Source organism: Carassius auratus, chromosome 42 (assembly GCF_003368295.1).
Source record: "Carassius auratus strain Wakin chromosome 42, ASM336829v1, whole genome shotgun sequence".
Classification (NCBI taxonomy): Eukaryota; Metazoa; Chordata; class Actinopteri; order Cypriniformes; family Cyprinidae; genus Carassius; species Carassius auratus.
In genome coordinates this window covers 824,655-837,544 of record NC_039284.1, presented here as the reverse complement: position 1 = coordinate 837,544, position 12,890 = coordinate 824,655, and the positions used below count along the sequence as shown (strand labels likewise).

The following is a 12,890-nucleotide window of genomic DNA, read 5'->3' as shown; positions in this document are numbered from 1 at the left end:
ATTCTCATTTCCCTGTGAAAAATAGATGCTACTGTATTTTAACTAGCCCAAACCTGCTCTTAATTCTTAATTATGAAATGAATAAAAGATTCATAGCTTACAATTCTTGCAGGTTTTGGGCCATATTAAATGTTTTGGTATTTTAAATCAGTTTGCCTTTTGAGACAATATAAAATAGCCATTCTTAGTTCTATTGGAGCTTTATCATTTCTATTTAATTTCAGGCAGTTATTTGGTTTTGAGGAAAACTCCATTTATCTTTGTAAGTCTGGACCAAATCGAGCATTGCTTGGTACATCATGTCTGTATTATGAAATTATCATTCTTAAATGCTTTTGTGTTTCCTTAATGTAAAATTAATGTTTTTTAAAATAAAAAATGAATAATTTTCATATGTTCAGACTGGATGAGTTTTTTTTTTCTTTATACTGCAGTTTCACATCCTGAAAAATAGCAGTTCATAAAACAGTCCAACATTCAGTTTTACTGTTTATTACTTTTAAAAAAAAAATCCTGTTTCAATAAATAGTCTATAGAAATGTAAGAAAAGAAAAAAGCTTGGTGTTTTTGTCACTTGTCGTATTGGGTTTAAGTGGGGATTCACGTCAGTAGTGACTTTAGCGATTCTGACAATCTTGTACAGCAGATTTAAGGCCTCGGACCCCGAACAATCTGTTTGTCAAATGTCCGTTTTGGATCAGTGTCGAATATGCTACATTTCACAGTATAGTACATAAGTTTAAATCAAACAAAATGGTTTGTTACAAACATCTTGTCACATTTAGGGCCAGTCACAGTATTTAGTTTGGCGGCTAAGTATTCTTTAAGAGTGCATAGCATTTGTCAGGGAAGCAATACATAAAAAGTTTACTTGAACATACAACTTGAGCACAATATTTGTAATGTAAATCGAGTGACTAACAGGACAAAGAAACAACTATAAAATGCCTTCCCTTACTACTCTATTATATAATTAGGAAGTAATCATCGCTGGCATAACATTAGCATGACATAGTAGTAGATTGTCAAGAAAAAAACATTAAAATAAATAATCCTATAGCCTATAATCCTATTTCTAACTATAGACTGGATGTCAATAGTTACTGTTTTAGGTTTTGGTGAACACTCTGGAATGTTTTTAACAATATTAAGTGTGTTGAACATCAGGAGTGACAGCCACCATCTGCTGCTTATTGCTTTTGCATTTTTGTATCCTTTCTTAAAGCACAACTGGAATAGTACAGTTCATTGCAGAGGCAGAATAAGGCATACTTTACATCTGCCAGTTGATCAAATGAGATTGTTTCATTTAAATTTTCAGTCTGTTAAGTTAACACGTTTATAAAATTACACTGGTGCTTAAATTGGTTTTGCTGGTGATTTTAGAATGAAATTGGGTGTATTTTCTTTCGGGCTAAACAAGCGGGAACCAACATCATTCTCTGAACTGTCTGCGTATACAACACATGGGCTGCTTTCAAACAAGAGATACAAGTCTGCTTGATGTCAGTTGGCTGGTGTTTTCTGAACTTGAGTTCCCAAGCAATTTGCCTTGGTACATTTTCACGATTGCTGTATAAGGCAGTTTTCACAGGTTAAGGCTGTTAGGCCAGTTTACGTCCACATGAACTGTACCAAATGTACTCTGGTTTGCTTCCTCAGGAGCCCCAGAGTTTGGTAAAGAGCTATTAAAACCAACCAAATGATGTCAAGTGAACCAAAGTCCCCAACAAAAGAGCAATAACCTTGTTATAGACACATTCACATCAAAATGGCATTAACATATTGCCAAACTGCACTTGTGTTTTTGAATTATTCTTAAACTGATAGAAGACTATCAATTAGAATAATGTTCAGACAAAAAGGTTCAGGAGATTCAAGAAATGTCCCAGATTCTATTTACTCTATTTACACAATAATAATAATGATTAATAAGACATTCTTCCTCGGGAAAAAATAAATAAATATTAGTCTCTGCTGGATATGGATTGCAGGATGTGAAAACCAAACCAAGCTTTTCCTTCCACGTACACTCTTAAAAATGCTAGGTTGTTTCAACCCAACTTTGGGTCAAATATGGACTAACCCAACTTTTGGGTTAAAAATGTAATTACAAAATTTAACCCATCAGTTGGCTTAGTCCATAATTGACCCAAAGTTGGGTTGAAACAACCCAGCATTTTTTAGAGTGTAGCTCTTCTGTCTCAAAGTTGTCCTTCTGGCATGCAGCTGATGGCCTGCTCCAGTGCACAAGACTGTTGAATCTTGGGTTTAAGAACCCTGCAACCTTTGCAGCTCCAAGATACTGTCTAAAGCACTTTGCAGGTGTTCACTCAGTTCCCCGTCTTCCACCAATGCAGGCAAACTGGGAGACACTGTTTCTGAAGTAGCCACCTTGTTCCTTTTAACCACTGGAGTGCACTGCTCTGGAAGCAAGCCTTGCACCCTTGGAGCTACATAGTCTTGACTGGACACAGAATCTGAGAGGTTCTGCGAATCGCTACCTGTCCTTAGTGTTTCCATGTCAAGGTACAATTTTAGCTTGTTCTGCGGATCTGACCTTTGATCATTTTCATTCTCTGCAACATTCGACAAAGGAGGCTCAAGAGATTCATCTTTCCTGTGAATGGCACCTCCCTTAGTTAACTGGCCACTGTAGTTTCGTTTAATCCCAGAGATGGTATGCGAGGCGTCACATGAGTTGTGGATAACTTTGCGGGATCCTGACTCATGTTTTATAGTGAGACGTATTGCTCCTTTGCTGCTGGAGCGATATGTCTTGAGGCCAGGAGGTCTGTCCGATTGCAAGGTCCATGATGGAGGAGATGCAAGGCCAGTGTGGACTGATGAGACTTGGTTGTGCTGAGATAAATTCTTGGTCCGGGATTTGAGGAAGGACTCTGCTGAACCACCAAAATAATGAAACCTGTTCACATTTCACTGTTTCAAGTAAGAGTTTGTGTAATCTTAAATGCTGTAATTGCAGTACCTCTGTCCTCTTTGTAGCAAAATGTCTCAAATCCAACCCTGGAGGGCAACCGACCTGCAGAGTTTAGCTCTAACCCTAATCAAAGAAAGCAAGCTAAGCAAGCTAATCAGGATCTTCAGAGTTATTGGTCAGGGTTTGGACTATTTGCTACAGGGCAGTGGCCCTCCAGGGTTTGAGTTGAGGAACCTTGCTTTAATAGTTAGAAACAAAAGCTCACAAAATAATCTTGTGCCTTGTTACCTGGTTCTCTTCTGGCTCTGCGTCTGTCCTCTGCCAGAGAGACTCTCTCTGATTGGAGAAACAAACGCTCTAGCATCACCATCTCTGCTGATGGGCTCTCCTGCTGAAGAAAGCAATAACAACTCAGACCTGCCACCTTTTATATTTCAAAGAACCAAAATGATGTTTAGAGTTTCAGAACATTGACTTTGGTCAGTGAATCTGAATTAGTAAGTAGCAAGTTTATTTATATATATATATATATATATATATATATATATATATATATATATATATATAAATGACACAATTTGTTACCTGGGATTCAGCCAGAAGTTGTTTCCTGTACTTGTTCAGCATGTCTTTGATTCGTTTCAGCAGAACAACTGAAACACACTCAAACTGCTTGTCGACTGCACAAAGAATGACAGATATTTTCTCATGTTTAGTTTACTGTTGAGTCTATTATAGGACAACAATTTTATTAAATATTGCCAAATTCAAACTTCCTGACTGAGTCAAACCTGAGTGAAAGTCATCCTGGCTGGGCAGAGATCTAGCACAAGAATGGTATGGCAACAAATGTCTCAACGCATCCTCCACTGAAACAAACGGAGCTGAAGTGTTTGGGTTGAGAACAGCATTGTGGTCCAAAAGCATCTGCTGTTTGAACCTGCAAATGCACACACCAAATAAAAATGATAAAATAGTTTTTTCTGTACATTAAATAGCTACTTTGTGATTAGTTGTATTTGTTAATTTGTTTTGTCTTTCAAACATTTGTTTGGTGTCTCTCTATGGTGTCCTAGACAAAGCAAAAAATGCCATATTTTGCTGTTACCTCACTGCTAGTGGAGTCTCACCTTACATGAAGATGATAATGATGCTATCCTCCCAAACAGACATTCAGGAAAACCCCTCCTATATTGCAGTTTTCAATCTTATTGTATTAGTATGTAGATTAGCTCATTATCAAATGGTCAGCTTGTCCATGGGCCTAGCTGGATTTTTATTTACAAAGGTAAGAGACTCTAATCCAGTGTTTCTCACCCTCACCCGAGGTCACCGTAGCCACCAGATCCAGTCTGTACCCAGATCAGAGGGTCACTGCAGTCACCCGGATCCAGTACGTATCCAGACCAGATGGTGGATCAGCATCTAGAAAGGACCTCTACTGCCCTGAAAGACAGCGGAGACCAGGACAACTAGAGCCCCAGATACAGATCCCCTGTAAAGACCTTGTCTCAGAGGACCACCAGGACAAGACCACAGGAAACAGATGATTTTTCTGCACAATCTGACTTTGCTGCAGCCGGGAATTGAGCTGCTGGTTTCGTCTGGTCAGAACCTGGTTTCTCCCAAGGTTTTTTCTCCATTCTGTCAACGATGGAGTTTTGGTTCCTTGCTGCTGTCGCCTCTGGATTGCTTAGTTGGGGACACTAAATTTCCAGCGATTTTGTCGACTTGATTGTACAGATACCATTTAACCTCTTAACCTGCACCCCCCGACGCGGGTGAACTGAACTGAGCTGGATGATGAGATCCCTGAATTCAATGATGAACTGCAGTTTTCCATTATTGACTATGGACTATTTTCCTAGTTAATGCTGTTCAGTTGTTTTGTCACAATCTGCATTGTTAAAAGCTCTTTGTAAATAAAGGTGACCTGACTTTTTCCTGGAGGCATACCAAAAGTACACATTCTCAAACTCTTCCTAATGATTCCTAATCAAACAAATGATTATCTGCTTACCTTTGTCTAACACACCAAATACCGGACTTGGAGTCTTTACTAAAGACTCGATAAGTTGCAATACATGCAATTTCGGGGTACTGTGAGTTTGGAACCATTGATATTGAGGGCTCATATTCCCACTGTACCCTTGTCCCCTAAAAGTGTAGCCTAATCTTTAATATTCAGCAGATACTTATATTTAAAGTAACTTATAAAGTAAAATATTTTTGAGTAACCATAATAGTGATAGCTCATTGTTCCTTACAAGGATTGCAACCTCAACCTTTTTTGATGTTATCAGCCTTGAGCTTTAACCACCGTATCATATTCAATCTCTAATCCATTTTTATTTGTAGTATTTATGCTGCCCAAAGTTAACATTCTTAGTTTGTGTTTTAAAGCAATGCTTACAAGCTTCTCATGGTGCCATTTGGACTCAGTATTGCACCTTTATATTGTCAATGATTGTATAAAAGCTGTTGTTACTCTTCTGTTTTCTCCAACAAGTTAGCAGGCAGACTGAGACATCTTTATTCTGGTTGTCCAGTCATGTCTTGTCTTGATTTCTTGACTTTGCAGTGCCTCTCATTGTAATACAGAAAAAGAGCTGTCTTGTTCAGGACTTACCTCCACCTATTAGGCCTAATGAACTTGCACTTGGTGGTGGTTTCATTGTTCTTTCTTAAAGTTTGTCTTTCATTATTGGGAGTTGTACTGGAAAGATCTAAATGGTATTGATGAAATGAATGGAGGCATTCCTTTGGTAAGAGGGATCCAGTTGTTCTCAAAACCAGCAAAAAAATACTGACAACAAATGTATGGTTTGGGGTATGACTCGGAGACAAATAGTTCCTTTTTTGTGAAAGAACAAATAGCAGTTCCTCAAATTGTTCCTGAAACAGGAACTAGTTCCTGAAGTGGGATCTATACACTGATGTTCTCTCTAGGGCATGGGGTGTCAAACTCAGCCTTTCAGCAAAAATGTGTGTAGTTTACAAATAATCCCAAAGGACTTGACTAGTTGGATCTGGTGTGTTTAATTAGGATTGAAGTTGAGATCTTAAAGACTATGGTCCTCCAGGAGCTGAGTTTGGCACCCCTACTCTAGGGAAAATCGTTTTTGATAAGAATGCACTTACTCTGGCTGCATTTACACTTGGTATAACCCTGCAAAACCCCACCCTCCTCTCTCCTGAACTGTCAGAAGAAAGATAGAGGACACCAGGCCACGGAGCGCTAGTGAGACCCGTACTACTAACACCGTGTCTACACCAGATGTGACAGTTGTTGCACTGCAACAGCTTGGGGCCCTTCCCAATGGACTTGATAAAGTGACTGATTTGAACTTTGTGTCAGTACGTCATAAACAGAACAAGGCTATACTTTACTGCCTGGGATTTGTTGTATCGCGATGCACCACAATTAGTGTAGACAGCATCACTGACTATAATGGGTTCTATGGTCTGTCGTCTCACTGTGCCGTGTTGCTCACGTCTGGTGTAGACATGGTTTAAGACTTAATTAAATATTGCTTGGGAAAGAGAGATCCAATCAGTTAACCAGAAAGAGAAGTCTCTTGATGTTGCCAAGTGTAAACACGCTTTTGTATGTAAGGCAGGAGTCTTTACACCTGTTCCTTGAGATTGACCAACCTACAAAGTTTAGCCCCAACCCTAACTAATACACCTGAATTAGATTTATGGGACAATTGATACTTACAGAAATGTGTGTTGATGCAGGACAGGAACTGAATTTAGTGGAAAAGTAGCTATCTGGGAACGGGATTGAGCATTCCTAATGTAAGGTGTCTTGAAATGCATTGTCTTTTATTCCCCAATCATCTGGTCTGTTCCAGGGTGCCAGTATCTAGTCCCCATTCCCCCAATTTCAACCGGAAAGTGATTTTAAATTACACAGTTTCCTGCATACCCTAACTACAGCCCTGTCTATGGCTTTTTCCGGCATTCATACTGATGTCTACATAGAATTAGTATCTTACTGAATAAATCTATTTTTACTTACCTGTGTTGCCTCTTTGCTAGTCTCAGCTTCTCCTCTTTTGGATCCACGCTTGCAGTAGAAGTCTGAGACACGGAAGGAATTTTAATAATGGAATACTTAGAATCTGGAATTACTTTGTTTTCAGAATCTCTTTGAAATATCACATCTTCCTGAAATGTAGCATGATTTGACTAAGACTTTAAAATATTTGCACCTGGACCTGGTTCTTCTGGAGTGCCGAGTAGGTCTCCTTGTCCTGGGCAAGCAGTCTGGGCCCGAGATGTACCTTCTCCTGTGACTGATGCTGATCCAAAGAGATTATCCCACTGTTCCTAAGGACTGTGAGCTCTAATCAGGGGAGGTATACATTTGAAGCCAAAAAGGATGATAGAGTGATTATAAAATTTTTTCTGTCAAATACGTTTCTGTCTACTGTTTCTGGGTAATTGAATATGCTTTCTAACAAATACAGCAAGAATATCATTGCAGATGAAGAATTTACCTGTGTCATGTTCATAATACTGCTGCTTGTACACATGGGCTGTTGACTCTGGGGTTCTGCTAAGTTCAGTTAACACATGGCTTCGGCCCAATTGCTCTGGATACATAAACAACTTCTCTGAGGAAGAGGAAGTTCTCTTACTCGTTACTGGCACCTCCTGACACTTGGGTTCAGCATCAAGACCAATCAACATAGAGGAATCCTGCTCATCTGAGACTGGGGGTGCTGTGCCCTTCATGTTGTCTGTGTCTGAGGTCTGGCCAATAGGAGTTTGCAATAGAATATCAGTGTGTTCTGAACCATGGTATGCTGGCATAAGGATATCTTCACTCTTACACAGTGAAGATAAAGTCTCAGATGTAGTCAAGGATGTGAGCAAATCCTCAGCTTCACCTACAGCAGAAGAGATGTGGTTGTCCATTTGCATAAGTAGAGTTGCAGCTAACGAATCTTGGCTGGCTGACAGTTTTAATGGACACTGCAGGAAAAGACATATATTGTGTATTTACTGAATAAATATGAAATACATTCCTAACATGTTCTTACAGTTCATGTCTGTGTTTGAATGAAATTGACAGAGCACAGTTTAATTTACCTGTTGTTGAGGATGTACTAAAGCCTGATTGTGATGCAATAGATTATGTTCTCCTTCAGTAAATTGTTCTTCTCCTGTCTGAGTGATCATTTGTGGGGATAATGACAAAACTGTGTCAGGGTCACAACTAATATCTGGTGATGACTGTAGTAGAGTTGATACTGGAGAGGGCAGAGAGTGAGTCTCAGTAAGGGGTGCTTCCACTGAAGTTGGCAGAAGCAATCTGCTCTCCTGAAGTGAATAAACACAGTGAACAAATGTATCAAGCTACAAGTATGTTATGAAATCCAACAGTGCTTTCAAAATTGAATGATAAATAAGACATGTAAAATTCTCTTTGAGAACATAAAGTCCATTTGTAAAGTCTAACATTGTTACAACAGAATGTGACAGAAACTCACTTGAAACGGTTTGTTGACATTCTCCTGTTGATGATCTGTTGTTCTCTCAGGCAAGAGAAGCACGGAATTCTGGGTACGACACACCTTTCCCTCAGGTCCCCCTATTAGAGCACTTTGAGGCACCAAAGGCAGACTTTGCATCACTGACTGACCATTTACTGTTGGTATGGTGGTCATATCAGGAATAAGCATACTGGCATTATTAATCAGTGTGATTTGGTTTGCAACATTGTTTTGAACTACCGTATCATGCTGCCCCTGCACTTGAGGTGCATAGGTCCCTGCTAGCTGTGTTGGCATCTGGAAGACTGTAGGAGGTGTTGCCTGAATTGGTAAGGACCCTGTCAGAAGAGACCCTTGTTTGAGGGTGAGTTGTCCAGGTGGGGAGGTGAAAATCGGGCTGAAGTTGATTTGCCTTGGTCGTACAGTCACTATATGAGAACTGTCAACATTGAGTTTGTTTGACACCTGATTGCTTGGTGTTTTAAGAATACACCTTGGTATGCTGGGAGATTGGGACACAGTTGTAGGTGTTTGGCTTGGCAGAAAGAATTGTCTCTGGCCCTGATAAGGATCCTGGGGCTGAATGACAATTGGGCCTCTCTGACCAACCAGATTGAAGCTAACAGGTTTGCTGACACTTGGTGTGGACCGTTCTTGTAAGGACTGCTTTGAGCCAACAGACGGGGATAACAAGACACTCTGGGATGTATTTGTTGAGATGAAGGCAAATCCTGGCCTGGGACTGAGCTGAACAAATCTGGGTTGGAAGTTGACTGGCAACTTAGGCTGAATGGGTAGAGGAGTTTTTTGTAACATGACCCCTGATGGGGTAATTGTTCTAACGGTGGAGGCCAACACCTGGTGATTTGTGAGGCTTGGTATGGTCTTTTGGATAATCATGCTGGTGCTTTGTGCTGAATTAATAGAAAAGGATGCCTCAAGTGGAGGTGCAGGGAATACATTCCCAGGGAGTAGATTCATTAACTGGGTTCCTGGAGGCTTGAGTGAGGGACAGCCTGGGCCAACAGCTAATAAAGATGGCTGAGGAGGCTCCACTGCAGGTTGAGTGGCCTTCGGTAAAGAGATCAAGCCAGGAGCGGTCAGTGGTTTGGAGAAATATTGCATTGCAGGCAAAGGAAGGGATGTGCCAGACAAACCAAGCTGGAGAGTTTCTGCTGTCTGGGCAAGTCCTGCTTCAAAAGCGAGAGTGTCCTCAGTGATGTCAGCCTCCTGGAGACTCTGCTGGAGAATGTCACAGAACTCTTCTGACTCTTTCTGCTGTTCCACTAGTTGGACATTGGGATCTTCTTGCGCCTCTGGACCTCCACTTCCCAGAGAGGATCCCGGTGATGCCAGCAGTGCCTCCTCCAGAAAGGAGAGATCCACACAGCCAGAGACAGGAGTGTCCTGAGAACTAGCATCATCTGCTAACAGAGATGCAGGGCTCTGCAGAATGGTCACAACAATCATGTTAAAGATTTGTTAATCTGTTAAAAGAATTCAAACAATATTTAAAGCTTATAGTCACAAATCCATTCTTTTGGTACTAAATAAGTGGGGTTTGTAAGGCAGACGGGCATGTTCTGGGAGGTCCCAGCTGAAACAAATCTAAATGCTCCCTTTTCCATGGGGAGAGAGGTCTAGACTCACTGGAGTGTCTGTGAAGAGTGACGGCTCTCCAGAGGATGAATTAATGAGTAAGTCTCCACTTGGCAGCTGTTTGAACAGAAGGGAGGAGGGACAGTTAATTGCATGTGGTAATGTTATAGAACTTGTATTTGCACGCAAAAATGTATACAAACAAACACAAGTGCTAAGATTCTTCTAAGTTATCAATCTCTCTATGACCGTCTAAAGTGCGGTAAGGTTCCAAAATGACCACAACTGAAACAAGTTTTGAAAAAAAAAAATACTGTAAAAGGTAGTCACTAATGTTATTAACATTAAAAATTAAATCCACACGGTAATATTATGATAACACCATACCTCATTTGTCCCATGAAGAAAGTCATTGAGGGCTTGAGGGTCACTGTTTTAATGCAAACATTTAGAAATTAACATATGAACAGAATATCTTCTGGTGTGACTGCTTTAAATATAAGACATACAAACAAAGAGAATGTAATCTATTGGATGAAACAAGACTTACCATAAAACATCAAGTAAACAAGTACCATCTTCTTCCTCCATTTCAACTAAACAAGAAGTTGGATTGGAATTACAAAGTTATGATAAAACTAATTCAATTTTTCTTTGAGGAAAAATGCTTTCATTATTTAATATTGAATCTAATATGCCAATACTGTGTTCATATAGTATTTCATGTACAGTTCTTTATAAATGAACTCAAATCCATTAATAAAAGGTAGGCTATACAACTACTATGATGCCAAATCTCTAGTACATCACTATTATTGCAATGTATCATTGAGATTAAACCACATGGTTCATATGTAATAATCTGGGTTTTGTGAAGTAACCTAACCTTTTATTAGGGTGGCTCCATTCAAAGCAGGGAGAGAGAGTTTCTGTGGACTTCAGTGACTGGATTTCGAGGATTGGCTGTGAAGGAACCAGAAATTTGGACATGCTTTTGAGCGGGGGGGACATTATTGAGTTAGTAATTGTGAGATGTACAAATAGTTATTAAATAGTCGTTGGAAGTGTATGGATGTTGAAAATTAAATGGCTTGACTGAAAATGAGCAATCATACTAGAGATTTTTGGTCAAATAATCTACAAAATGTAACACCTAAATTAACTGTTAATTTACTGAATATGACTGGATCAGCCTGAAAATATTGCAGCAATGCAAGTTGTTTTATTAAAAGTAAGATTATCTAATGTTTTGGTCAATTATAATGTTAAATTTCAACTACAAATCCAATTCCAAAGTACATGGGCTGGTTGAAAAGATGGAATCATATTAATAATGTTGCACACTGCTATGCCCAAACCTTAAAACAAGTACCAACTATGTCCAAATCGACTTGGGTGCTAGAACTTACTATCCTAAAATATATTAGAGTATAAATATTTTTTTAATTCAGTGTCATTCTGTCAACTTGAAATTCCACTGTTAATTTGCATATAGATACATAAACATTTTCCATCAAATTTCAATAATATCTATTGGATAGCGCATGAAAAAAATAATAATACATATTTCCAGTGCAACAGTTTCTTTATAGCCAATATTATAATAGGCTACATTTTATACAGACTCCAAGAATATAATTGCATATAAAAAATAAAAAAAAGCAACCAGAATATTTAATATGCACTACGCATGGACTGTGGTGAAATGCACATCATCCGCGCGCTTTCGCATGTTCAGTATCCGTTCATTGCGCAGGGTACAAATCGACACCTTTGCCTCGGTCGAAATCCATCTCTATTAAAAAATAAAATAACAAAAAAATTGTCAGACACTTCCAGACACTTAGATCTCCTGCAAAAACACTTCTGTCTTATTTTTTCTTTACCTACATCCACATACTCGCTGCACATACTGGATATAATAATTCCAGACTGACAGACTGTTTTAGAAACGAATCCTACATTTAGCTGTTCATACTCAGAAATGGCATGTACGGTCACGTCTGAGTCTCAGTGTGAGACGGAAACAGCTGAGGTTTAAAGGGATGCTGCTCAGGACGCGGCTCGCAGGAGGTGATGCGGACGCAAAAGCTCTTCACCTGAACACACAGCTGCACATGTATCTCATCATATCTCCTGTGCCGCGCTATAACGCGCAGATTCTGATGCAGTATTTTGCAGAGGAAAAAGAAGAACTCACCAGCGTCTTTGTGCTTTATTGTCCTTTCAGACGGGCCTGTGCGCCATCCATCCGTACCCACATGCTCAGGGAGGAGGGGGAGACGTGCTCGCGCGGGTGGGTGACAAACACGGAGGTAGCAGACACAGAAAGCGCGTGTGCATGTGCTGCTCTTCACTCTGTAGCGACACTGGATCCCAGTGAGGGACCTTCACGGAAGCGCGCTGCTTTTCACATGCTTTGATGCATTTGGAAACACTGTGCATAATGGTAATATTGACCTTGACAGATCTTATTCTGAGATCAGCGGACTGAAAATGTCAATCTCTCTTTTTACCAATATAGGTTATTCTGCTCCAGAGACTAATGTATAGGGTTGTGACTATGGTGCCGTTTGGTCAAAAATTCTGCATTTAACTACCAAAACAAATACATTTTGCGAGATTTATTAAGTTATACTATATTAAAATAAAAGACCTATCTATATATATATATATTTTTTACATTTGGATTTAAGGTTCGAATTTATTTGTATATATTTAACATTTAGATTTAAATTCAAGATGTCGATTTAGAAAAAAAAAACATTTAGATTTAACTTTGGTCTTTTATTTTGATATAGTAATAAAAATGCATAGCGCTTCTTTAGATAAATCTTGCAAAATGT

At 39.4% G+C, this 12,890-nt stretch overlaps 1 protein-coding gene across 3 annotated transcripts; it reads right to left on the bottom strand.

Moving 5' to 3' along the window:
• Positions 1-411: 411 nt before the first annotated feature.
• Positions 412-12,479, bottom strand: LOC113060386 (BRD4-interacting chromatin-remodeling complex-associated protein-like). Of its 3 annotated transcripts, none has more exons than XM_026229258.1 (14): positions 12,245-12,479; positions 10,931-11,007; positions 10,595-10,640; positions 10,432-10,474; positions 10,096-10,161; positions 8,443-9,891; positions 8,042-8,272; positions 7,447-7,924; positions 7,159-7,292; positions 6,966-7,027; positions 3,733-3,881; positions 3,527-3,621; positions 3,230-3,332; positions 412-2,903 (listed from the first exon to the last, which is right to left on the bottom strand). In XM_026229258.1, the coding sequence occupies exons 3-14, from the start codon at positions 10,633-10,635 to the stop codon at positions 2,272-2,274; spliced, it is 3,483 nt and encodes a 1,160-aa protein (XP_026085043.1). In that variant the 5' UTR covers positions 10,636-10,640; positions 10,931-11,007; positions 12,245-12,479; the 3' UTR covers positions 412-2,271. The 3 variants fall into 3 exon arrangements, with proteins under 3 accessions (XP_026085043.1, XP_026085044.1, XP_026085045.1); XM_026229259.1 differs by having other exon boundaries at positions 412-2,900; XM_026229260.1 differs by having other exon boundaries at positions 3,230-3,329.
• Between the last annotated feature and the right edge of the window lie 411 nt (positions 12,480-12,890).

Coding starts and splice junctions, on each gene's coding strand:
- LOC113060386 (XM_026229258.1), bottom strand. CDS start 10,635: ATGGAGGAAGAAGATGGTACTTGTTTACTTGATGTTTTATG. Junction 7,293..7,446: donor GTATTATGAACATGACACAG/GTAAATTCTTCA, acceptor TCCCCTGATTAG/AGCTCACAGTCCTTAGGAAC. Junction 3,333..3,526: donor AACTTCTGGCTGAATCCCAG/GTAACAAATTGT, acceptor TGCTTTCTTCAG/CAGGAGAGCCCATCAGCAGA.